The 27,430-nt window shown below is 37.3% G+C and overlaps 1 protein-coding gene across 6 annotated transcripts in view; it reads right to left on the reverse strand.

The window, feature by feature from the left end:
• The window catches only part of LOC121294475 (neuron navigator 2-like), a 106,733-nt gene that overhangs the window by 41,700 nt on the left and 37,603 nt on the right, over nt 1-27,430 (reverse strand). For all 6 annotated transcript variants that reach the window (XM_041218196.1, XM_041218200.1, XM_041218195.1 and 3 more), the window contains 5 exons: nt 19,650-20,781; nt 18,574-18,686; nt 14,794-14,902; nt 12,681-13,064; nt 5,088-5,210 (listed from right to left, as the gene is read on the reverse strand). In XM_041218196.1, coding sequence (XP_041074130.1) covers nt 5,088-5,210; nt 12,681-13,064; nt 14,794-14,902; nt 18,574-18,686; nt 19,650-20,781 — 1,861 coding nt within the window. The remainder of the gene's footprint in view (nt 1-5,087; nt 5,211-12,680; nt 13,065-14,793; nt 14,903-18,573; nt 18,687-19,649; nt 20,782-27,430) is intronic.

The following is a 27,430-nucleotide window of genomic DNA, read 5'->3' on the forward strand; positions in this document are numbered from 1 at the left end:
TTTATTGATGGGATTTTGATCCAAGACTGTTTTTGAGAACAGATCTTTTTTCACAATCCTTAGAAATAAATAACTTGTTTTGTTCAGTAGAGAAACCCAAAAGGCCACCACTGTAGGTCTAAGGTTTTGAGATAGAAAAAAAATAAATAAAAAATTGGCTTTGTGAAGCATTCTGCTACAGTACAATTGTAAAGCCTCAATTACAAGGGACTCATTGAAATATGAATATCAGAAATCTCACTTAAGACTCTCACCTTCTCTCCTCCCTTCAACATCTGGTCTTAGTTCACACAGTTGTGGTTAGACACTAGAATCTTGTGTTTTACACTGGGGAGTTACCTTGTGTTACCAGTCCTTTTACCAGCTGAAAAGACTAACATAATCACACACAGTATTCTCTTACACAGCTTTCTTCTAAGTGAATAACATCAAGCCACAGGCAGTTCATTCATACCCTTGCTCTTTGTAAGCACTAATTTACAATACATGTTATCAAACATTTTTTACACCTTAAATTTCAACCTGACAAAATGATTTAGAGTCCATTGGTTCTCATTTCCTGATTTTATTGCAATCTTGTACATTCTGTACTATATTTGTACGTACTAAGGTATGTGCAAATCCAGCACAACCTAGCGTTCCCCAGGTTAAAAAAAGATTTTTTTTTTTTTTTTTTTTTTAAATGGCACATGTTATTCTCTTCCTGCAATAACGCTTCCCCATTAAAAATTCTTTCCACATGCAATCTGAAAAATTCTTCAGATACCCATGACTGAGATTTTGCAAAACCCCACAGGAGTAGCAAGTTAGGCTAGCCTGGTGGGTGTGGGTGGGTGGGTGGGTGTGTGTGTGTGTGTGTGTGTGTGTGGGTGTGTGGTGCGAGTGAGGTCAGTGTAGTCACATTCGTCGTCCAGAAGGCTCTCTGGGAACAACCAACACACACTATCTCTGACTGAACAAAGAGAAAGGGAGTTCTCTTTCCCTGTATACATATGAAGCCAGGAGCAAAATGCCAAAAAAAAAAAAAAAAAAAAACCCACTTGTTTGGATTTTTTTATTTTATTTTTTTTTCCGCATGATTTTATTTGCCTTATCAACTTATCCTATAATTTATATATAAAATAAATATACTTCTTGCATACCATACAATTCAGGCATTAGGCTTCAAGAGAAGACAAACCTATAATTTACACTTACACCACATTAAAAGTCATTCAGTGATCTTTCTATTCCCTAGAATGATTCCGATTTTCAATTTAATACGGTTGACAAAACACCTACAGAACATCATGAGGACCAGAACTGAAAAAAAAAAAAAAGGGGGGGGGGGGGGGGGGGGCTATCTGCCTGCTGCACCCCCCTTCCTTAAACAAAATTGAGCCAACTGCTAATTCCTTTGTTTCCTATTAAGTTCACACAGTCCATATCCTGTTAGATCATTAACACTATGATCAGACAGAGAGGCTCCTTTCCACTCACATGTTCAAAGAGATCTGGTCTGTGTGTTAAATCCCCCTTGCAGCCTTGTATTCCTCACTGCTCACCGGTGCTGCCCATCAGGGACAAGCCTATGGGAACTTCCCATCCAGCAATTCAGGATCAGTTTTCCAGGGTACCTCCCGACGAAAGCGGTACAGTAACACAATCTGTTCATTAATCTACACTTTCCTAATTTATATTTCTGATCTTACAATACAAACAGTTATGGAACTACAGCAGTGCAACAGACACATGCGGAACAGAAACAGCTGGGAAACACCAGGCTTAAAAGACTTAAGAGAAAACATTTTTCGGACAACATACACCCAGGATTTTTACAAGATCAAAAAGGGGGTGCTAATTTATTGAAAGACAAAAGAAAGAAAAATAGGCACATATTTAATTGTGTCACATGCCTAGCTTGTAAACTAATCTGTTAATGAACTATTTTCTCTTCTTCAAAACCCTCCTGTTTTACCCCTACCTAATAAAAATGTAAAAAGGAAAATGATAAATGACTCATTTTCACGCAGGCTGTCCATCCCCAGGTCTGTGCAATGGACTAGACAGATAGAACAGATGCCACAGGTCCCACAGCTCCAGGTTTAAATCCCAGTACCAACTGATATACCAAATGAAGCTGCAGGCACACCATACTGTATCTCTGAGACAGCAGGACCAGAGGGAAACCAGATCTGCCTTTCTGCCCCGAGGAGATGGGCTGAGGCTGGACAGTGACCGAGGGGTTCGACAGTCAGGGCCCAGCCCTGTAACATAACAGCTTAACACTCAAGCAGGTTTGAAGCCCTATGGGCAGCGAGGAGTTTGAGACACAATTTTAAAATAGGTTTAAAAAAAAAAAAAATAAATACTGTTACTGTATTAGATCAACTGTGCAGGGAGGATATTATTATTTTTCTGTTTTAAGAACTAGCTGGGATTGAAATGCAGAACTATAATAAAATCAACCACATCCACAGTGAGATTATATTTTACGTATGTATGTATGTATGTATGTATGTGTATGTATGTATGTATGTATGTGTATGTATATATATATATATATATATATATATATATATATATATATATATATATATACACACAGTATGACACATCAATAATATAATATAATATATATATATATATATATATATAGATATATATATATATATTAGTTTTTGATTGAGCACTGCTGCTGGTACATAAGCCAGTTTAATATCCACACCCATTACATTAATCTGCCTCTGCTTCATAGCCCCCTTGACAAGTTGTCATTTCAAAAGCTACCCTGTCGTTAACCAAAACCTTGAGAGCTTGAAAAAGCAAACACTGCAGTGAACTGTAAATGCCAGGGATAGCAGGAAGTAGTTGGATTTAGCGCTACCACAAACCACTGGGAAGACGTTAGTTTAAAACACTAAATTTAAGTCAGTCCATCATCTTAAGGAATAAAGATGATGATACTCAATATACATAACAGTACAATTTACTGTAGAAGCAGTGTGAACCATTTGGGTGATGCCAGCCCAAACATACAAAATAATCCTGCAGTCTTTTACACAGAACTCTATAGTTTTTAAATAATACAAAAGAAACAACTGAAGTCAAAAGGCTGGAAGGTATAATGCCAAATTTAACAAGTATTTCCACTGGCACAAACACAAGGTCAAACTAAAGCAGTTTTTGGTGCACTGAAATGTCAATAAATCAGTCCGTTTTCCAATATCTGTGAAGATGTAGAACGTCAAACACAATCAACTGCCCTATAACAACTCTGAAGCTGAAGCCATGGGGTGCTTTGCATTAAGTAAGGTGGCTCTTTCATTTACTTAACCCTGAGTTCAGAGGCTTCCAATGGAGATCACCAGCAATGGCAGGCTGGGGTTGACACAGAACATCGCAGAACTACTAAGCACACTGGCTTTGTTTGCTTTTATTGCATATAAAATATTATGAGCAAACACTTTTTTTTTTTAATGTATAAAATTAAGCCCACTTTAAAAACAACTATTTCTTTCTTGCATGACAATTATGAGTTCAGCAATATGTGTTAGAAATGCAGACTTCCAGATACACGGTGCCATTTCCAACTGCTGACAAGTGAGCTCAGCTGTGCTCTTACTGGTTCCATTAACCTTTCTCTTCTCTATGAAATTACTCAGTCTAGTTCTTGTTTCCACTGCTGCTTCAGGGTAAATGTACCTTGTAAGGTCTGTGTTTTATGCTAATGGAGTTAACGTGCATAACCAAACTTCAATTAAACCAGACAGCTAACATTCCTATGAGGTATTATGGAATACTTTCTATATGCATCCCCCTAGACTGTTCTAATTTGACTAGACACACACAAAAAAAAAAAAAAAACAGTTTAAAATGCACGTAAAATTGACTTTAACCTATTTAAAACTGACATGTATTAACGAAAGTTGGGGTACCTTGAACTTTTTAGTGATTACACCAACACTGATCTTAAATAGACTTAAATATGAAATCTCTTTAAATATTTTTCACACGATGACTCCAACGCATCTGTTCAACTGTCACGATGCATTTGATTAATGTGGTGCATTTTCAATTTAGTGCAAGAGACAGAGAAAGCAGTACAGCCAATATATTAGAACTGGGATGAGAAGCGATAAGTCAAAACTACCGCACACCTGCAAGCACTGTGTTACTACTTTTTTTTTCAACACTCTAATAAAACACCTTCAAAGCCATGACTGCATTGCCAAATCTACGTTTGCTCAAAACACAATTCACTTGTTCCAATTCACCAGCTATAAAAATACAAATCCACGCTTTTTTTTTTTTTTTTTTTTTATATAGAATTCTGGACGGCCCATTTCAGAGAAAGAATTAGACAGACAACTAGTTGTGTTAGCCTTGTTCTAATGCAGTAAATACTAAGATTTATGAAAGCTTATTCTTTTTGTTTCATGTCTGATAAAATTCAAAATCACTGCACAGGATTAAATGAATATACCCTAACTCACTCCTCACTAGTCTATGGGACCAGTACATAGATCAGTATCCCTTTTGTTTGAGATACAGAAAATATTACATTTCAGTTAGCTAAAAAGGTGCTTTGACTGCCATTTATTAACAAGTAATACCAAGTTAAAAAAAAACAGCTCATTTATCAAAACAATGAGTCAATGCCTTTTGGGATTTTTTTTCCTCCTTTCTTAAAATAAGACATCGAGCATTGACTTATGAGCCAAAAGATATGTGATTATTTTTGACAAGTGTTAAAAACGTTATAAATCACATAGCAGAAAACCTGAAATCCTGTTTCCAGTTATCCCACCATAAATAACGAAGGAGCGGTTGCTTAGCATATGCTAATTACAAAACGTTCCTTTCAAATAAGTCTTTACATTAGGAATTCAAGCTTGGCTGGTTTCTCCAGGAAATAATCTTGAAGTCACCCATGAACAATATAAAATTAAATTCAGGCAACTGTAACAGACTCTGTAAAATGTCGGCAAAACCTTCATTTTCTCAAGCAGAACCACCACACTGTCACATACAAACCTGTTTTTTTTTGTTGTTTTTTTTTTTAAAATTACCAGATTATTAAAAGGCCACATGAAGGGCTAGCCTACCTGTCAGCATCTCCAACCCCCATGGAGGTGTTGCGTTGTAGCGTCTCCCTCACTGCAGCCATCCCATCAGGCAGTCTGTTCAGTCGATGGGTGTACAGGCCCAGTCCCCCATCAGTCAGGTAGCTGCACAAACACAAGAGCACACAGTCAAACAAAAGAAGTCAAATGTTGTGTCTTTATGACGACTGGCTGCCTACCAGCATGCCTTCCGATCCTTTTAAAAATAATTATTTATATCAGGGACAGTTGTTCAATCCACAAGCCTTTCACCTCTCCACCTGGAGGTTTGAGCACCAGCTATCACTGAATCCTAATCTGCATCACAAAGCCACAACAATTTCACCCGTGATGGACATGTAGACTGAACTGTACCCACATCCTTAAGAGGCTGGAAAGACTTGATTAAGATTGTTTGTCTTAAACAGAAAAAAAAAAAAATGTAAAAAAAAAAAAAAAAAAAAAAAAAAAAAGTTTTAAATATAGCGTAGACTTCAATCGAATAATCACCAGACAGGATCTCGTTCCCTTAGTCTATTCCCCCAGACCTGAAGGGTCAAAGGATATTTGATACTTTCTTCTTTAAACCTAAAGCACCCAAACCAGCTATCACTAATTCATCACTGCTGTGAAATCTCCAATCCTTTCCACCTTGAAGTGGTTAAATGAATCAATACAGAAGACTGCAAGGGATGCAACAAAGGAAAAACTCCAAAGGGTTTTGCTAAAAGCACTGAAGGCTGTGCAGTATTTACAGTACCAAAATGTTCCCAAAAAATAAACAAGAATGTTTTGTTAGACTTGCACACATTCTGATTTTCGTACACACTTATTCTTGAATATGTTAACATTTCTGAAAAATACTTAACTAGATGATTTAAAATCTTTAAAAAAAAACAAAAATGAAGCTTCAGACATCAATATATTCAACTGTGCAGCTAGCAAGCACAGATCTCTTCTAAACTACAAAAATAGGGTTCAAATAATAAGGTTCATCTGGAATTGATGTAGACAAGTTTAAATTAAATGAGGTTACTTTTAAAGAAATGGTTGTCAGATTCCGTTATTAATAAAAAAAACAGAGCTCTTCTATTCCAAAGTTCTGTTAAATGAAATCCATTATAAACTTAAAAGTGTAAGTTGACTTAACACACTCACGTACACACACACACACAGTTTGCATTCCTATATTTGCATGGACTTCCCATTCACTCTCACCTTATTTTTATTTACTATTTTTAACTCCAGTCAGACAAAACACACAGGGTGAAAGTCGACAACAAACTAAACATTTTGGCACTTTTTAAAGGCATATTTAGTTCTTAAATATGTTTAACAAAGTGGGGATGTGCCCACATCGTCATTTTTTCATCTTTGTCCCCACATTGATAGTAATACCTGCCCACACACACACACACACACACACACACACACACACACACACACAGAGTAATGCACTGGTCATGAAGTTCAAAGTACCTCGCTCCCCAGAAATCTCCACAGCATACATGTGCTAGATAGGTCACTTTTCTCAGCAATGGGGTTGGTGGTTGCCCCATTTGAAGGGGTGACTGACTCTGCAACTATTATTGATCTAGGTCACTGGCGCCAGCTATGGCCGCAAGAAAGTGCATCATAAAAACTGGAATTGACTGGTGCTCTTTCCAGGCTGTGGTGAGCTTGGAGAATGAGCTTCTAAGTGCCAAGTTCCAGCACCCCCACTGCTTATCTATACTGAGCTGTATCTGAGGTGTATAGAGATGACTTTAGTCTTCAATACTAAAGGCATCTTTTGTAACCAAACCTTTCAAGGTAATCTGCCAAGTCAAGACTGGTCTCTCATAGGTACTGCTATGGAACCAAAGTTTCTTTGTAAAAATGACCTTTCTAGTACTAAGTGATAATCTGACCATGGTGGTCTTTTAGATTACTTTATAAATAAGAGAAAAACAAACACATGACAAGCTGATGCACAGTTTAGAAACTTGCTTTGCTGATAATGTGATTGATTTTTTGTTTGTTTAACATAGGTACTGTACACAAATATGATTTAAGTATAAAGGTGTATACATATGTTAAACAGACTTGAAAACTGTTAGTAAACATCACAAAGATTGCATATGAATATTAGCTTTCCATTAAAATTTGCCTGGATTTATTTAATAAATATTGTTAACAGTGTAATGACAAATGTTGGATTTAAAAAAAATAAACAAACATACATTACTTCACTAAATAAACACCAAGCTGTAAGCTGCATTTACTGCAAACAATCTACTGTATTTAACTATTAACAGAACAGCACAAATATGTAACTAACAGCAGAGCACTTGAATTCTCTGGCATACCTTGCAGTGTTGAACATTACAGCAATCAGTCCTGAGCCACAAAATGAATAAATAATCCTTCTACTTCCAGTTTTTTCTTTGTTTCAAATGTTAACCATTCAAATGCCTTCTCCAAGTCTATCAGCTTCAAGCTAACGAGTGCTGGAATGTGTGCTATATATTATGCCAGCCTTGACGACTCCTTCTTCTCCCTCTCTTTATAGTCTCTACATATCACTGTGACACAACTGAGTCGCAGCTGGCATGGGAACCAGCCCCAATTATTTATCTAATGGGAGGGAGCCAGGAGGAGGGATGCCTGGGGTGAGCTCGGAATCAGATCAGCAGGTTTGTGCCGTTTTAAATTGCAAGCACAGGAAGAGACCTCCAGGGGTTTGTGGCAGTAGGTGTTGCTTAGCAAGTGATAGTGGGGGCCGGCCACAGAATTGCCTAAGGTTGCAAGATAGCAAAATCAGATAACTTGCAGTGGTGTATTGTACACATGTTATTTTTGTTGTGTCTGTTTATTTAAAAAGGAAGCTACTGTGAAGGAACAGAAGTCAGTTGATTATTTGGGAAGAGAATTACCAACGATTAACAGAAAGAGAGATTCATAAATTAAAATATAAAAGGATTACTGTAGGTGCACTGAAATGTTACATTTGAAACCACCAGTACTGTACTACATACAATACACTATATTCTGGATTTCATAAAAAAAAAAAATAATAATAAACTGAATAGTTATCTTGCTGCCAACAGGTCAAAAAATCATGATAAAATGAATAATTATAAATAATCTCCTTAAAAAATATCAGCATGTAGTCCAAGTAAGTGTCTTGTAGTAGGATCACCTTTTCATTTCCGCAATGTAATATGTTCATACCCTTTACCCATATTTATCAGGATTATAAAACTATACCTTGGGCAGCTGCTTGAACTGGGAATGGATCGACCAACCCCCCCCCGGAGGGTTGATGTTGAACCTAAGCAATCAGGCAGGTAATTGTGCTGTTGCAGACACCAGGATGGGACTCTAAACTAATAAGGGATGATCTTGGCTCAAATAAAAATAAAAAAATATTTATACCTATGATTTATACTGAACAGAGCAGATGCTTTAAAAAAAAAAAAAAAAAAAAATCCAAATATCAGTAAGCAATTTTATCATCGAGTATCATTTCTTGAGGTTTTCATCTTAAGATAAGGCATCAAAGCACTGTATGTTTACAAATGCACCTGAGGCACTTCCATGCTAATAGCTGTTTAGGTTTCTTGCATACCAATGTAACCCCCCCCCCCCTCAAAAAAAAAAGACAGCCATCTACCAGAACAGTTCATTAACCCTTATTCATGCTGCAGAGTATGTAAACAGTTCAATGTTCATTCTTAGTCTGAATTAATGTAATGCCATTGCAAGTAATCAATTTTGGTGCACAAAAAAGGAAGACTATCTTTTTTGGGGTGTAAAAAGAAAATAATCAAATCCCTAAAACATTACAAAATTCCTGACTGAATCAGTGGTTTAACCTATACTGGCTTTCCATCTTAGCAGTTTCATGATTTTCATTTATTTGTTGGTTTATTTTTTTTCTTTAAATGTTTAATCTTAAAATACAATGGAAAGATAACAGCAACCTTTACACTCTATGTAAAATAGAAACAAGACACGCATGGGCTGACTCAATCAGCTATATTAGATACCATGGGCTACAGTCCTGCAATCTCTGGCACGGAGTTGACCTTAGGAATGCCCCTCTGCAAAGAAAGAGCACACAGGAATCTCCTTCCTGGACAGCAGCAGCTTCACTGGGGTAGAACTTAGCTGAGGCAGTAACTGAGCAGAGTCTCAGCCGTTTGTTTTCAGTACAAATTATACACTCAAACCGCTTGCTTTCCAAAGGCTAGCATCATCTGCTGAAACAGTTATTTAAAAACAACAGCTTCCCCATTGTGAAGTAGGTGCCATTTCTTAGGTTGTTTGTTCAGGCACATTTAGTTAGAGGACGATGAGCATTTGGTGAAAATACCTCAAGTCAATTACAGCCTTTATCACCCCAGCTGTCTCAGACCGTCTCCGTCTTTTGTATTCTTTTAACTATCTCAAGTTTATCACCTGTGAACAGAAATGCGAAGCCACTATTTAATAAAATAATAATGCTTCAACACTTAATGATTAACTTAGAATATAAAGAGAACACTTAGCAGGAAATAGTTCTGTGTGGTGTGTACTGTATACAAATCAAACCCTTAAAACAGCTTATTTTATTCTAAACAACTTTTTCTATCACAGTACATTCTCTAGAGTGGCTCACCAAGTCGGTGTTTTATAAGTCTAATGTGTAACTTATCCTTTAAATCGCATATTCAGCTATGTCTTAGATTAACGCAAGTCACATAACTAGCATATTATAAATCAATGGTGGTCCTTTTCTTCTGTTGAATATCTTTTGGTTCTTTTTGGTTTTGGCAGATTCCAAAAGCATCCAAAGACAACGCTATAGATGAAAAGTTATTGCTGCTTCTTGTAACCCTAATTACTTAATTACTTCTCAGCACCTCAAACAGGGGACCAGTAAAAATGTTAATACAGCTAATATCGGGTACATTGATTTAAGATCAGTGGTTTGAACATCTGTCAAGTGTAAGGCCAGTAAATCCGCCTAGCTGAATTTTGCAAAAGCAATGGTGTTCAATCAGCCTATTGTTTATTAAAAAAAAAAAAACCTTTCTAAGTTAAAACAACTTCTGAAATAAATTTCACTTTGAAATCTTAACCATGCTGATTAACTTAAAAGACATATGTGGTTGTCTAATTAAAAACAGCTTACTTTTAAAACACCATGTATCAGGCTTTAGAGGCACAGTTAATTTTAAAATTCACAAAAAAAAAAAAGAAATATCTACACATGTTCTTAAGCCCAACAATTAGGTGCAAGTTTGCACATGCAACCAGTTCTGCATAATACACCCTCCAGGGTGGAACAATGTGGCAGTCAGCTAATAACCAAAATGCCTTTCTAGTTAAATCACAAAGCGGCGATGGAAAAAATGGAATCTCAAAGCGCATTGGCTCTGTATTTATACATTCTACTCTTATTCTCAGCCTCTCCATGGTGCCTCGGATATGAGGCTATGAAAACATTTACTATAAAACTCACACACCTTGTGACAACTCGACATGTTTAGTGTGCAATGGCGACGCTGTAATGATGCTGTACAAACAGCGAAGACACTGACACTCACTTATAGTATATATCACTAACGTAACAGTTGTTCTTAACACCAGATTGAAGCTTTGGATCAAGAATTCATGTGCCTGTTCCAACAAAGGCTGCAGACAAACAAACAGTGTCTTCATACACGAAAGAGCAAATCGACTACAAATCAAAAGATCATTGCTTTATTATCAATGCCTATGGACATTGATTGTCCCAGTAGCGGGCTGTGTGTTGAAATATTCTTCATATATTTAATAAGCCAAGGATTAACACATTTACTGCTGCACCTCATTTCACTATAAAATACTGGTTGATGAAAAACGATGTGGTGGCACTAAACATTGCACAGCAAAAAACTGCTGTAATAATTTCAAGAGTTTAAAGACAAAAGAAATACAGATGCTGCTCAAAAGAAACAAGGGGTGGGTTATCAAAATTCTAAATATCTCTGTGCATCCAAACGATTTGCCTACGAGTGCTGTATTTAAACTGCTTCTTTAAGAGTTGTTTTAAGAAAGCTTGCTTGTTTGCAGCTTCTTCATTAGCATGAAAACCACCTGTCCCTTAGTAGCGCATTAGCTGGGGTGTTGACCATCTTGCGAGACTCTGCTCTTAATTAGCCAAAAGGGTGTGTGTGTGTGTTTTCCTTCTACTTGTATCCAAACAATGATGTGTTAGCCATCACCTGTTCTTTTCATAGTTTACTCACTGCTGTGTATCTTTCAGACTTCTGGGTGCAGTCAGTTTCTTATAAAAGGTTGTTGCATGATGTCTTTTAGTAAAGTGAAGCTAAACTAGCTGCATGTCACCACCAAATAAATACAGGGCTGTTTATTTTACTTTCTCTACCAGATACAAATTAAAGTGCTATTCGCTTCTGATAACTTCCCTCCTAATGCTCCTCAATCCTATACATCCTAAATAACACATGGTAATGGGGATTGCGACACTGAAAACAAACTGAACTCCACATCATGACACATGTAGGCCATTAAACTCTAACTTAATTACATAAAAGGGGGCATTCTAGTCACTCAAACTATGTGGGAAGCAGTTTTAAAAACTCATCCTGCCAACAAGCTACTCAAATAGCATTGTATAAAATGAAGAGTCAGGAATAACGTAGGCCAAAAAAAGTAAAGAGTTAATGAATGAGACAGGCAACCTATAACAAGGTTAATCTCTTAATATAGCAAATATATATATATATATATATATATATATATATATATATATATATATATATATATATATATATAATATACTATATATATATATATATAAAATAGATATTCATTTTTTACAAGACTGAACTAATTCATTTTTACAAGACTGAACTAAACCCTGTTTGGGTTTTAAAAATGTATTCTTTAAATCTCTAATAAAATCAGGCCTTTATGCACATTCCTAGACACTGCCAAAATATGTCCCAAAATGTGACCCTTATTTTTCTAAGTGTATTTTGAACAGATTATTTTCACTAGGCACCTCTATATTTAATGTGAATGAAATTCTAGGCTGTCTTGCTTTTTGCTGTGCCAATTAAAACAAAATGTAAGGAGTTTGGCATCAAATAAAATAATGGAAAGCAGAAAAATCTGAAAACACCAAAAACGCGTTCTTTTATATTATGAAGGCACCTTATTTTTCTACAACACTGCTTACTTTGTCTTCTAAACCAGCAATGCCAAACGCACTGCTGGGTGAAAAAAAAAAAAAAAAAAAATTCTAAAAGCACCAATGATATGTTTTTTTTAATCCTTGAATATTTGGTTAAACTATAATAAAAAACTGAATTGAACAAAAAATTATAATCAGCAAGTTACACAAATGCTGGTTGAACTGTCCAACATACCACAAGGTGGAGTAAAACTATAGTGCTAATAAAGTCGCAAACAATGGGGAGGGATTGCTCTCCTATAATCGAACATATAAATACTGACACCTTGTGGTTATACAGAAGATTACTGATATACTACCAAGAGAACATTAAGAAAGGAACACAAATAACAACCACTACATTTTAATAACTAAAAGCAATAACTTACCCACTAGACACGTCATCGGTCCGCAAATTTTTTCCAAGCACGTCCCCGTCGCTCATGTAGCCTGTAGCTTCCATGTGGATGCCCTCTAAATCCAGGTCATCCTTGTCAGCAAGGTCCACACTGCACACGTTACTGCCCCGTGCTGCTAGCTGTCTCCTGAGGGGGGCTGAATACATGTACCTCCCAGACTCCGAGTTTATAAAGCGACTGGCATTGCCCCGAGGAGGGAACCCATTCCCCAGTGAGGGGGCATCTCCAGCCTGCAGACGAGGGCTGGACTGCCCCAGTCGCCAAGACAACGGCGTCGACCTCGCCGTCAAGCTCAGGATGCTGCGCCCGCTGATCTCAGTTGTGACGTTGCTGTCGAATGTTGTTTCCAATGTGCTGGAAATAGAAAAACAAGAGAAATAGTCAACAAGACAGCACTTGAAGGCTATATTAAAACACCCCTTGCAAACATGTATATTGTAAAACTATACTGGTAGTTCATTTAATTTCCTAGTACAGTACAATTACTATAGAATTCAGTTTCACTAGAGTATGGGAGTCACGCATCAAAATGCTACACAACACTACAGTAGAATGCTACAGACAATTATTGCATGGTATGTTTTCTCTGTAATAACAACAATTAGCAACAGAACAAAAATACTGTATAAATGACATCAATCAATAATAAAAAAAGGTAAAGAAAAAGGATTAAACATTGCCATATCTTACAATTTTCTGAGGATTGGGTATGTAAACTGCTCCTTGTTTGGTATTCCAAAGCATCATGGAGACAGATATGTTACCCCAAATAGACTCAAGCAAGCCTGCTAGTATTTGGTCTCAGGCCAGGTTACTGGGAACCTTGCCTTGCCACAATTAATAAGTTATTAGCATATTTTTTGTGATCCACCATAAATGGATACTCAATTATTTCCATTGTCTGTTGCCAATATGACCAAAAGCAATAATTGATAAGATGTGTTATCATATGAATATTAATATTATAGATGACAGAAGATCCAACTGACAGAAACAGAATTAAATAAATACAGGAGGATAAGAGTGTAAACCAAATGTCTTTAAAACCAAAACTCAACAATACACATGGCTGTATTATATGTCATTTCATTGGGAAGCCATTAAAAATAAATAATGTTACCCAAAATATCCATTGGCATAATATAAAATCTTCCTTGGAAATAAAAAACCTTTATTTCAAGCAAACAGCAGGGGTTCACTTTGTTATTTTGACAATTTCATACTAAAGCACTTGGGACTACACAGCGGAAATCCACCACAGATATTTCAACAGTCCTTTCCGAGCAGACTGCTAAAACAAACTACAAGTCTGAGGAGTACAGTGGTTACATTGAAAATTTGTCAATGCGTATCTCAGACTGCGTGTTTATTGCACGGCTAGGCTGAAAGCTTCAGGGCACCAAAGCACGTCCAACAGATTCAATAATCCTATTCATTAAACTGAATGCTGGATTCCCGCAAGCAGACAAGGATTGCTGATCTTGATACTGTGCCTAATTGCAATACTGCATTATTAATACTAAGATATGCTATTCATAGAGTAAGGTGACATTCTCTCACTTTATTGTGTACAAAACCTTTATTTATTTATTTATTTTTAATTAAACTAAAATGATCAAAACCATAACTTCAAATAAGATGCAGTCAAACATTGTCAAAACAAGCAAACTGTTGTTTTAGATGGACAGCAGATGGCACTCTCTCCACCACATACTTCAACTAGAATTCTTCACAGACTGATCGACCAAACTTGGTGTTGTGAATTTCACACTGCTTCTGAAACGAGCGATGAAAATGATAACTTGTGGAAACGGCACCACCCGCAGCTCGCCCTTAAAACCGCAATTCAACAGTTTCTGGATTCCCATCCAAATAACAGCCTGGTTTATGACCTGTCACCTTATAGGTGTACATTTTGGCAATTTTTAAAAAATGCAGCTGCTGTTTTTGATATTTCTCTGCATGAATAAATAGTGAAATACGATTCCCCTGAAACGTGTATGAGACCCATAAAAATGTAATAACTGGAAACACAAGTTATTTCAAAATCTTTATACAGAGCAGTCTAAGCCTTGCCACTCACCTGTGAGTAACTTGTGTGCCACGGAGGCTGGACATGGTCTCCTCCAGGTTTTGGCGAAGGTCTGCAATGTTCTTTACAGTCCGCAGTCGCCTTGTCTCTGGGTCTTCCCCTGAAGCAATACAACACAGTTTACAGTCTTATAACCACCACTTCCACATTTTAAAGCACGTTTAATCAAACAGTGTCTAACCGAGACACCTGCTGGTGGGTTACTGTCACAGATTGGCTTGGTGGGCGACGTCACACCAGGGAGGGGACAGACATAGTATTGGGGTATGGAAGTGCTGATGCACGAGTTTTAATAATAAGTAAAATATTTAAACAAAAACAACACACTTAAACAAAACGGCACAGTGGCCAAAACAAAACAGACATGGAGCAAAGTAGCAGCAATTATTATTTGGATGTTAGCTTTTCTTTTTCTCCTATCTCACGACTCGCATCTCGTTCCACCTCTGAACACACTAGCGGTTTGTTTTTATATTGTGGCCGAGGGATTAACTGGTTATTAGTTACCTCGTTTATCCCTCAACCACACTTGACACGGGTTGTCTCATATGCGTGGTCAACAGCCAATAATCGCTAGCTGTTGAGCACACACTCGCACAATTTTATCTGGATGGGGCAATTTAACCCCGTCCAGGCTGGAAACAATAATAACAAAACATTGTGTTTTTAACACACCACATCACACAGTGAAACAATAATAATACAAAATGCAAAAAATACGCACAGGGGCGGGGTGTACCTTATCATAGGCACACAATACTTCAATTTCCTATTCCTGCAAACCATTGAAAATCACATATTTGGATTCCCACCCCTACACAATGAGGACAATTGTGTTGTCCGTACCCTGTCCATCACAGGGATAAAGTCACTATTATAATTACTATTAGAATTATTAGAATTAAAAATTATAACTAATCTTATTAAAAAGCTTGTGTTTTCAACCACTCTGTTACTTCAATGTTACTGTATTAAATAGGATTCCTTCAGCGCCACTGTATTACAGTGCTGTAGTACAGGAACCAATCACACTCCCAGTAGGGTTTGGACTTGGCTAATGGAAGGTATCCTGCTGTTTCATGGAAACGTTGTTAAAGAGCGTCACACTGTGGCAATTCAAGAGGCCCAGAGCTGAAAAACAATTCCATTCATAACTCAGATTCTTTTTATAGGACATTTCTTTGCAATATCAACATAGCGAATGTTGATTTGGAGGGCAAAAGAAAACAGCTGTCTTTACCTGTGCAACCATGTATGTGAGATCGTTTTAAAAAAGCCTTGAAAACGCAAGACATAAAAAGTACAATTATCAGATTAGAAAATAGTTCCTTCAACAATACATGTTGACATACAGCTATGACCAAAAGCTTTGCATCACCTAGAATTTTAGGATTGATACATCATTTTAAATAATACATTTTAAAAAAAAAACTACATGAAAATAATTTAGATCTTTTATTTAACATTGTGTAATCAAAGAAACTGCAACATTTTATTGTGAAAGTCTACTGAAAGGCATAATAATAGTACAGTATTTCATGCAAGATTTCAAAAATGTCAATTTTTTAAATTTTTCATTAAGTATATGGAAAACTACAAAACAGTACGTAATGCAATAAGTTAACGTAACATTATTCAGCAGGTTTCATGAAGTAAAAGGTGTTAATTCTACAGCCGCTAAAAAAAGGTGACATTGACATTGCACTTTCAAATTTCTCGCAAATATCTAGCATGGTGAGCAAAATCTCATCTGAGACTGGCTATCCCATCCCAGACGCAGGTCTGCTGCATGTGCACTTGATAGAAGCTGCTGCTGCTGCTTGCCGTCTCAAATGCTGACACTTTTCCAGGTCACCCTTTTAATTGGTTTTATCCGATCCTTTGCTTCTTTATTCCTACCACTCCCCACAGGAATGCAACTTGCTTTTGGCAAAAACTCCACTTGCTTGACCACAGGTACCCACATACGACGGCTGCTAAAGAAATCCCAGCAGGTTGGACTTGGCAAACACTGGTTCTGCTAAACGGCTTGCAGGCGTGCCGCAGATCGGCCTGCAATACAGATTTGATCTTCCGAGGCTGCAGACACCGAAAGGTAATTTGGATCCATAAACAGGCAAGGCTCCATCAACGGGATTCACCTCTCTCTTCATTTCCTCCAGAGAACTGATACTAGGTCTGAAGAAACGGGATCTTTCCTTTGGGTGTAGCATGTTTCAGGACTGCAAAGTGCACAAAGGCGTTTAATCCAAAGAATCTTTCACCAGTCTTGTAGCCCAATGTCAGGCAACAACTAAATCTGGCTGTTTCCTAACAGATTATGAAATCTAACAGAAATGAAATGAAATTTACTTGATACAAAGAGGCTCATCATTGAGTTTCAAAGGTTTTTTTTTGTTGTTGTTTGTTTTTTTTTAACCTTTATACCACAGTAACGACTTGCAAAAAGAAAACCTAGCAGGCACAGCAGCACCGGAGACACTTCATACTGTGTGTCCCTGAAAGAATGCTTTTCTCTCACTTGGAGTATGTCTCAAACAGCTTTGATAGGCAGCAAAATGGCTTGTTGGGCCAGCCACAGAACCTTGTTTAAGAACCCATTAGCAACTCTATGACATCAACAGTCTTTGTACCCCCACACCTCTTTTTAAATGCAGATTTTGCTCTCTTTCTTTCTCCCACTCCGTTTAGCCTTTATTCCTTGGCTACCATGGCACTGGAAGTTGTGCTCGGCACAAAACCAACCGCACTGGAGCTCAGGTCCACACATCTGCTCAGACTTTCATCTGAATGATTAAAATGGAGTTAATCCCAACAGGCTTTGCCACTGTTAAATATACAGAAAGTAGACGGCACAGGCATTCCTCAACCCTTCCTCTGGTTTTTGTCTTTCTGAAAGCTATGTAAATCATGTCTTCAGAGTATAATGTCACTTAAATAGCTTTCATTAATTGATATTTTGTTGTTTTAATCTAAACTTACATCACTGTTTAACTAAGCTCTCCACCCCTCCGTAGTGATAATATACAGCAACACGCACAGCACTCTCAGCAGAAGTCTACACCACAGTTCACTGGAGAATTGGATATTGGTAACTCAGTTAAAGTGAATATACGGTATTCAGATTAAAATCTTATTTTGTTACCAGCTTTTACTTTTAAAATAAAATAAAATTGAACTAATATTTTACTGCATCCCACTGTTTCCTTGGTGTCTGCAATATCACTTCATGTTCAATGTGGTGGAATAATACACTGAGTTACGTACTATTCCTGCGTGCCACTTTTGACATTCCTTAGTTTCACCGGATGTTTTTGTGCTCATACACACAGTAAATTAACATACAAACGTGCATCAGTAGCACTTTAAAAGCATTTTCCAGGTGGTTGACATCAAACACAGCTTTTGTGAATAGTTGCCTCAGCGGAAATATTGCCTGCCAGTTACAACCATTATCCTGCTTCTTAATACAAATTTAATTTTAACCTGGACACAAAGGCACAGTTCTGGAACGCAAACTAAGAGCTGTGCACACAGAGCAATGTCTTTTTGAATTTGCATACCGGTACAGGATTTTTCTGATCAAGCCCTTTGTTGTGCTGACCAGCGTTCCAGGTGAAACAATTTTTGCACAGGCAATATCTATGTGTACGGCTGCCATTAAACATTCATCAAAAAGTGATTATCAGCAATAATCATTTTAAATGTAGGCTGCTGGCAAGCTGTTCTTACAAAACTGAACCAACCCCCCTTTGCTAGCACACTGCCTACCTGACAGGTCTTCAACACCAGGCTGGCCTGCTTTATGGTAGGCCGCAGGATCCACATTCCCTCCTGCTGATCCACAGTCTGTGTTCGTATTCCCTTCAATGTCTGTCTGTGACCTAAAAAAAAATAAAATAAAAAAACTGTAGGATGAACCAGCATCAACGCATGTAGCACACTTCTTACCAAATACAGAGGCAGACTGATTTTACATAATTCATTAGTACCATGTCAGGCGATGTCCTGGAAACACAAAAATTCACTAAGCCATATAAATCTAACAGATATTAACACATGGCTGTGTGCTTTACCTGCTTCTTCAAGATAAAACTAAGTCAGTCAGTGTTATTTTGATTCTTTTTACCTTTTATCTAATAAAAAGAAGGAAAGACAAATTCGAAAAGCTCAGTGGCACAGTTTGAGCAAATACAAAACGCAGGTGTTTTGTTCAAGGATACAACATCTATTATACGCCCTGTGCACCACTTAAGAATTTTACTAGGGAAGATCAAATAATCATATTTGTTTATTTGGCACTATCTAACATTAAATACATCTGTTGAAATGTAAGTGCTGTGATTAACTTACTTTAAAGATGTTGCTGCTTGTTGTAAAAAGGGTATGGTGATCATTTATTTTTTTAAGTGTGCATAGAAATACAAGCTATTGGAGAGCTCAGTTCTGCAATTTTCTAGTCCTACCAGTTTGTCATTGATGTCTTTTGACAGGAAAGTAGATTAATATTTTGTGACCAGACATAGCCTCAAAACATTTTATGTAGCCCTGGGAACAAATTAAGAAAACATGGTAATTGGTGAACAACTTCAGTCTGGTAACATGCCAAGAAAGTTCAAGGATTCAGAATGTGCATAATCATTTTTTTTTTTTTTTTTTTTAAACATTTTTTTTTTTTTTTTAAACATTTTTCACATTGGCAGATTACCCCCAAATTAAGGATTAGAAAAAGAAAAGCCCAACACAGCATATCTAATTAAGACCAAACCAAGTACTGAATCTGGCACACGTTTTAACCTGCAATCTAAGAAGACCTGAAAGTGATTCCACTCTGCAGAAGTGCCTACCTGTACATGAAGGGGGCCACTGTGGCAGTGTTTGGACGGTTGTATTGCTGCTGAGGTTGAGGTAGCTGAACGCTGATAGTGTTACTTCCAGTCGTCTGGGTGTTGCAGGAAGTGCCGGCCTGAGCACCGCTGTTGGCTTGATGAGGAGTCCCTCCAAAAGCCTTCCCCTCGGAAGAGGCCAGGCTGGAGGAGGAACTGGAGTGCCTGCTGTCCAGTTGGCCCTTGTGCAGCAAAAAACCAGGGCCAAGCTTTGCGCTGCGGGGCCTCTCCCCTTCTTTCCCAGAGGAGGAGGTGGATGGACCCCCTGCTGATTTCCCTGTAGCTGAAGTCTTGGCTCCTGGTTTTGGTATGCCACTATGTGCTGGAGCAGGGGTCTCTTTTTTCACACTGCTGAGCTTCCCCCCTTTGGGAATAAAGCTAGCGATCTTGGAGGTCTTTTTGGGTTCTGACATGGCTGTGCCTGCTGGTTCCTCTTTGGGCTCCTCCTTGGTCTCCGGTTTCTCTGTCACAGACACCCTTTTTGACATCTCCTTTGCCTTGTCCTTTTCTTTCTGTTTCTCTTTTTCCTTCTCCTTTTCGGCACCTTTAAGGGAGCCTTTCTTGGTGGTCAGCGCTCTGCTGAAAGTCCTCTGGGCGATCCCTTTCAGTGCAATTTTGGGACTGTTGGCGGCTGTTCCAGTGCCATTGACTCCCCGGCTTGCAGGTTCTGAATCTTCAGGCTCTTCGGTGTTAGAAGGGACCTCCACTTTCTCACTGCCGACATCCCGAGACACAGAGCTTTCCAGAGGAGCCCCTGCTGTTTTGGAACCCCCTTTAGTGTTAAACAGCTTTAACTTTTCCAGCATTGATTTTTGTCCATTAGGAGTTGTCTTGGCAGCTTCCACAGGGGGTTTTGGAGGTGTCTCCTGGCTGGGCTGCTTCACGGACAGCATGGAAGACGTGGCGTTGTGCTTTGCACTGAGGGATTTGCTACGCCAGGGTTTGTTGGCAGAGTTGGGCTGAGGAATTGCTGATGAGGTGGTGCTACTGCTGCTGCTGATGGTGCTGACGTTACTGCTGTTGCTAATGAGAGCTGAAGACTGTACATTTTCATTCATTCCTGGTTGCTGTGTGGCAGTGCCGTCTGCTGGCTCTGGAAGGAGAATAAAAACAAGCATAAAGAAGGTGGCTAGAACATCTACCCATAAAAGGAAAGCAGCTCTTCAGGTGTCCCACAATTAATGCTCACTGTTGACATTATTCCATTGTGCCTTAGTGTAGGTTGTGACCTTAATTAGTTTCTGTAAAAAACACAGGGCAGATAACCAAAAAATATAAGTATTTGCAAAAACAAAAACATATTTGCAGAAAAAAAAAAAATGTTTGTTATTGATGACAATTGGCCAAACTGTTTAAATAGCTTTGAAATATGACAACATTACAGCTCTCATGCATTATTCTCACCAAATATATTTCAGAAGTCACGGTTTTAAATAAAGAATGCGTTGATATATTTACACAACTGACTGTACCTCTTTCCTTTTGCAGGTACTTTCCAATATATTTGCTTCAAAATACACACTGTACCTCTTCATAACTTTCCTCATCTTAGAGTGACCTAATAAAAGGCAGCCATTTAAAAATGTAATAGCTTTTAACAGCCAGCCACCAGTACAGTAACAGTAAACTAAGCATAACCAAGTTTTTGAATTCAAAAATAAACTGCAGAAGAGTTTATATGTATATTTTCAGAGACAGCCAAGCTGTAAGTCTGGCGACTGTTAGGAACGGTTTCACTTTAGACAGGCAGTGTTGGCATTGAGCCATTATCTCCAGTAACTTGATCCTAGCCAGACTCCACCGAACTGTCAATATGTATCTTCCCCTCAATAACAGGGAAGGTAAAGTTTTCTGGGAGCAGCCAAGTACTTTTCCACTTTCCCAAAATGCATGCAAAGTTGTTTTTTTTTTTTTTTCTTCCCTCATCCAAACCCATAAAGCAAACACACACTACCCTCTTCTAACCCTGCCTGTCAATCTGGAATTATTTTCATTAAACAACATTCCATCATGAGGATTCCGGATTGCCGAGTCCTGTAACGGATGTTTTTAGCTAAACGGAAACAAGAGCACCGACATTTACTTAATGCTTCTGACAACATCACACATTTTTCCTGCTGTTGGATACAAGGAATTTAAAGGAGAATTTAATTTGAAAGGAGTATCCTTTATCTTGTACACACTATTTAAAAAACAAAAAAAAAACAAACACTACAACCCTGTTCTCACACACAGAAAGCACATCTCTTGCATTGTGCAGTTGAAAGTTCACTTGTTCTAATTAATTGTAAATGTAAAATCTAAAGGCCTTCTATTCCCAAGCTAAAAGGATACCTGTACTTAATTCTAGAATATCCAGTTTATAAAAATAAGAAGCTGGTGTTTATTTTGAGGAAATTAAACTTTTCTGAATACAGGACTGCTGACAATATACCATCAATGCCCATGGTAGTTCATACCAGCACAGCCTGGAGATTTCACTTATGATATCTTCCATACAACAAACACATCACAAGACAACTGGGAGAATTATACAGCATGTTCTACAACTGTATGTTATGTTATGTAGTGATGCATAAAAATCTACTGTACCACATCAGAAATGTTGGGCAGATATCTTCAAACGAATCCTGTAAACGAATTACCGGTAGTCTCTGTCTACTGACCTTCTTAAAAGTCTCATTGTCCTTCTAGAAAAATTGGTAATTGTTTAAAAGGCATAATGTCTTGTTCAAATTGCTCTACATGTTAAATACTCTGTCGCCGTGATTAAAATAAATAATATTTTAATAAGAGCATGAAAAATGCTAAATTTCAATGGAGCTACTGGCTACACAAATTAATTTCAAAATCATTTACATAACTAATTGTTATTCCTTTCCATTTTTCAGCATTCTGAATCAATTCAATGTTTAACTCATTCAATACAGTGAAAGCCCAAGATGTTTATTAATTGCACTGTAATACTTGTTATGTATTTTTTGTATACAACTGCAAGTCGTCCTGGGTAAGGGCGTCTGCTAAGAAATAAATAATAATAATTTTAAAGCAGTTTGCGTTCTTCAGCAGGATATGTGGTATAATTAGAACAGAAATTCAATGTACTCCAATTTCCTGTCATTAACATTTATGGACAAATACAGTAATTAGAACACAATTTGGTCAGATTAACCATGCCAACAACCAGAAAGTAGGTCAATTTACAAACAATTTCCTCTGTAAATACTGGCCTTCTGAAAGAAAGACAGAGCACAATTATCAGAGTGCCCAAGCAATTTAAACAGACTTTGCCTTCCAGAGTTGTGGGAAACAGCGTCTTCACTATAAATGTAAGGCCATTTCATAAAGCAGTGTGATAATGATTTTTTTTTTTTTTTTTTTTTTTTTACCTGAAAAAAATGACAAAGTAGCATTTACTCTATGTTGAATTTAGTAACAGTGACCCATTCCTCTATAAAAGTACAGTAAATCTTAAAAAAAAAAAACTTTCAACATAAAAAATAGATTGATATATTAGGCAGCATAGCACCTATTTAGAATATTTTTTTCTTTTGTTTTGCTCCCCTTTTCCACTGATCAGTGCTTTTCTTTATCACCACTGGTATAAGGATAGGAACCATTTTTGTAGGAAAGTCCCTTGACTTGGATTGGAAATGACAGGCAAGCCCTGTAGGCAGCTACAATTTTCCTAATATTACCAAGGGATCAGTCAAATTACTGGGATTTCCGGCTGTGAAACCTGTAATCACCGGCTCACTGATATGTTTGACTAAATAATACAGAGTCACAGGAAAAGTGATTCAAAATTGTCAGGAAAACTTTTCAGCTACTGAAAGTGGATTTTCTTTTTCCAAAACTGAAATTACAATTCTGCAAAGAGTTACAAAGAAATGAAACCTAAAAATGACAATTTTAAAACTATCAGATAAAAAGAAAATAAGCTGTGAATTACCTTTATGTCAAATGCTTTTGTTCATTTTCAACTTGCGCAGTTCGAAAAAGTTTTAGGAGAGATGTACGGTTTATATTTCATTATGCAAGACTTCGAACACTTTTACTAAACTGCAATAAAAGGTTTGCAAAATGTATTTACAAAAAATACATTTTCAAAAAACACTGTAGCAGATTGAGGCTGGCTTCATCAAACCCGAAGGACCAGTGTGCTGTTTTTCGAAATCCTTCCATACTTGGAAACTGCCTAAGGGAGTTAGACAGTATCCGCTTGTTCTGCATCACTGTAAAACTTAAAGTTACTCCACATGAATAAATACAAACAACACAACTAGAACCCTGTTCTCATGCAATTCAATATCTGCTTATAAAAACTAAAGGGCCTTCTATTCCCAAGCTAAGGGATAATGGTACTAAATTCTAGAATACCCAGTTTATACAAGAAAAAGCTGGTGTTTATTTTGAGGAAATTAAAACATTTCTAATTAAAGGGCTGCTGATAATTACCATCAAATCCATTAAAATCACCTCTTTCCATAGTTATAGCCTGAGATAACAAACACAAACCTTTTTTTCCGTTCTTCAGAATGGAAAATCATTATCATAAAATTCAAAGTATGAAATTATACACACGTTGCTTTTGTTTCACCACACATTTAGCCTGTCTCAGTACAAACCTAAAATTCCTGGCCAGCAACACACATTCTAAATATTTGACTGAGACCTTTTCTTTGTCTTCCTTTGAACAAATCTGCTATCCATTAGATATGCCTAGAGAATATTTCACAACGTTCTGGAAGATTACTTACATGTAGGAGATAAACATTTATGAGACCTGTCTATAAAACATGAGCCTATATACAGTACTGTAGACACTATTACTTTCAATAATGGAAATATAATACATATACTCCAGATATACAGTACAGCTTTGGCCAAAACTATATAGAAATAACTCATGTTGCTTCATAAAGTCGAACCTGTAAGAGATCTAAATTATGTTCATACAGTTTTTAAAAGGTTTTATTAATATCTCAATCCTAATAGTAATGCAAAACTTTTGGGAATAGCTGTAGATAAGGGTTTTCAGTACAGTACACAATGAGAAGAGACTGGAAGGAGACAGTATACTCTTTCATAGTATACTCTTCATAGGCACTGCAGCCTACATTCAGGACAGTAGCAGGATGAGCAGTCCAAGTGATCCCAACCCCCGATGAGAGAGAACTTGTCAAGAAGAAAAGCCAGCTAAATAAAAAAGGAGTTTCATGCCTGGAGTCACAGATCGTTACACATGTATGCAGTGATAGCAAAAAAAAAAAAAAAAAAAAAAAAAAAAAAAAAAGACAGCAAGAAATACTTTCACGCAACCAAAAGAACAGCCATCACAAAAATACACCACCATGCATGCAACTATACCTAAAAAAAAAAAAAAAGAAAAAACACTCTTTACATTTACATACCAGTAATAACCAAATTACCACTAGCCCTAACATTCAGACCTGACCCATATATCAAATTAAAACCATTCACAAAACAATGATAAATGGCACAACCTACAGTGCGTTTGTTTAAAACTTTTAACTAACCTTTTTATGAGCAGGTATCCAAACAAATCCTTTGAATGTAGAAACACAAAACTAAATACTGAATAATGAGCAAATAAAAAATATAAAAAAAAAAAAAAAGTTAATGCTTGACAAGTTGGAAGGTTACTGAGAAAATAATGAAAGCAAAGCAATTCCCTCTCAGAGGCTGGGTTTAAACAATCAAAATAAGCAGCCTAATTTCATTTGAGCGGCCTCCGTTTGCTGCCTCTCCACCCACTTAGTTCACACATAGCACCAGTGAGGCTGAATCAATCAGTGTGATAATGTGAACTGGTGAAGGGCTGATCGATCTTTCACGATCAATTGAAATCACGATTAAATCAGGGTTCACTTTGACGCAAAATAAATGCAGGCTTAAAAATAAACAAATAAAGAATATACTTATTTATTTTAACCCTGTATTCAAAACAAACACCAGCAGCCTAATAAGATTCCATTAGAAATATATCAAGATTGATTATTCAAATTCCATATGAGCAGAACTAAATTCCAAGCTGCAAAGTAGAGTGTGTGTAGACTGATAAGCCTGCTTAAAGATTACATTTTGCTGCAACAGACAAGGTTCATGGCTTTTTTTTTTTTTTTTTTTTTTTTTTTTAAATCAAGCACAAATATTTTTAAGGAGCAGGCAACACTGAAGATCATTTAAAAAGACAAACCTTTTGCATCATTTTCAAAAAACCATTAAAACGCAAACCTTCTCCTACCCAAGTGATCCTCTTTCCTATTACTAACTTACAACTGCTCTGTACTATATATTTTTGAGCCTGGGTGATCCAAGATGACGCCTATGGCAAAAGTTTAATCTTTTTTTTTTTTTTTTTTTCACCAAATACTAATTTTCCCCTCTATTGACTAAATGCTTAATGAATCTCTTTGTAATGTTCAAGACCCATAACTGTGAGCAGGTGCAGCAAACTGCAAACCATTACAGTAGATTCATCTCTGAAAAAGAAAAGGAGGGAATTACCTTCCTGAGCCTGCTAAATGCTCTAATTATGCTAACCGTATAGTGTGTATGAATTTGTTGCTTATTTAACGGTGATTAACCAAACAGCAGATTTTACAAGTAGATTGCAATGGTGATCTAGATATGTGCTGAGGGGTGCTCATAACTTTGAAGTACATTCCAGAGCTGCTTTTGCTTCTTGCCGAGTGAGGCAGTTTACAAACCAGACCATACGAAGCTAAGCTTAGGAAACTGGGAAGGTTCCAGAACAGCCACTGTAACCAACCTCCCTGTGGTATTGTTTACCATCAAGGGCGGATAGAATTGATCCAGATTGTGTGTCATTAGCAGTATAAATAACCCTCGTTACACTGCAAAGCTGGTAACTCCCCTATTTAAAAATCAAAACGTCGGTACACTCTCCAGAACTTCAGGCGTTTTTGATGGAATGCATTTTGAAAATTCAAAACCACAAAACAGATGCATGAAGCTTGCATTCTCGAAAGGGGACAGGTGGTGGGCAGCAGACATCCGGCTCAGTTGTAATAGAAAGGGGCTTTCCCCAGAGAGGTAGGGAAACCTGCATCTTGTGTCCCATTGATGTCAGTTTTCCCCGAGTATTGGCTGGAAGAGGAATGCTCAAGCTGGACACTGGCTTTCAGCTCCACCAGCGAGTCAGAGTGTAACTTCTCAGCAGCACTGAGTGCATTCTGTACTCACATAGAGCACCTTTACCAGATGCGCCACTCAGGAGCCCTCAGCAGTACATTCTTGATGGAAAGCAGACAATAGCCTGCTATATTATAGTGGCATTTATATAAATCAACAACTACCATACAAGCCAGACTAGTTTGGAAGGTGGAGAAAAAAAAATCTAATAACCTAAATGCCTGTACATTAATTAATATAGTTTGTACAGAGGTTGGGGGTGTAAATTGACCCGTTTCATTTATTTCAAAATCAATTTTAAAAGAAACCATATTGCAACACTGGCAAAACATGCTGACTCCCCATTTCGCACTAAAACATTTTTTGCAGCCGTGTTTGTTCTCACAACGAGAATGAGAAATGGTGTCATCCAGCACTAACACAGTGATAAGAATAGGGTTGATTTTCTGCATTCAAGGTCTCCTCGTGAGTTTGCTTAATCCCACAGAGCCATGCTTCTTTCTCTGCGATTGTTAGGAGCAGTGAACTTTGACACGCAGTGCTCTGACACAACACAAATCCAC

Source organism: Polyodon spathula, chromosome 19 (assembly GCF_017654505.1).
Source record: "Polyodon spathula isolate WHYD16114869_AA chromosome 19, ASM1765450v1, whole genome shotgun sequence".
NCBI classification, from domain to species: Eukaryota; Metazoa; Chordata; class Actinopteri; order Acipenseriformes; family Polyodontidae; genus Polyodon; species Polyodon spathula.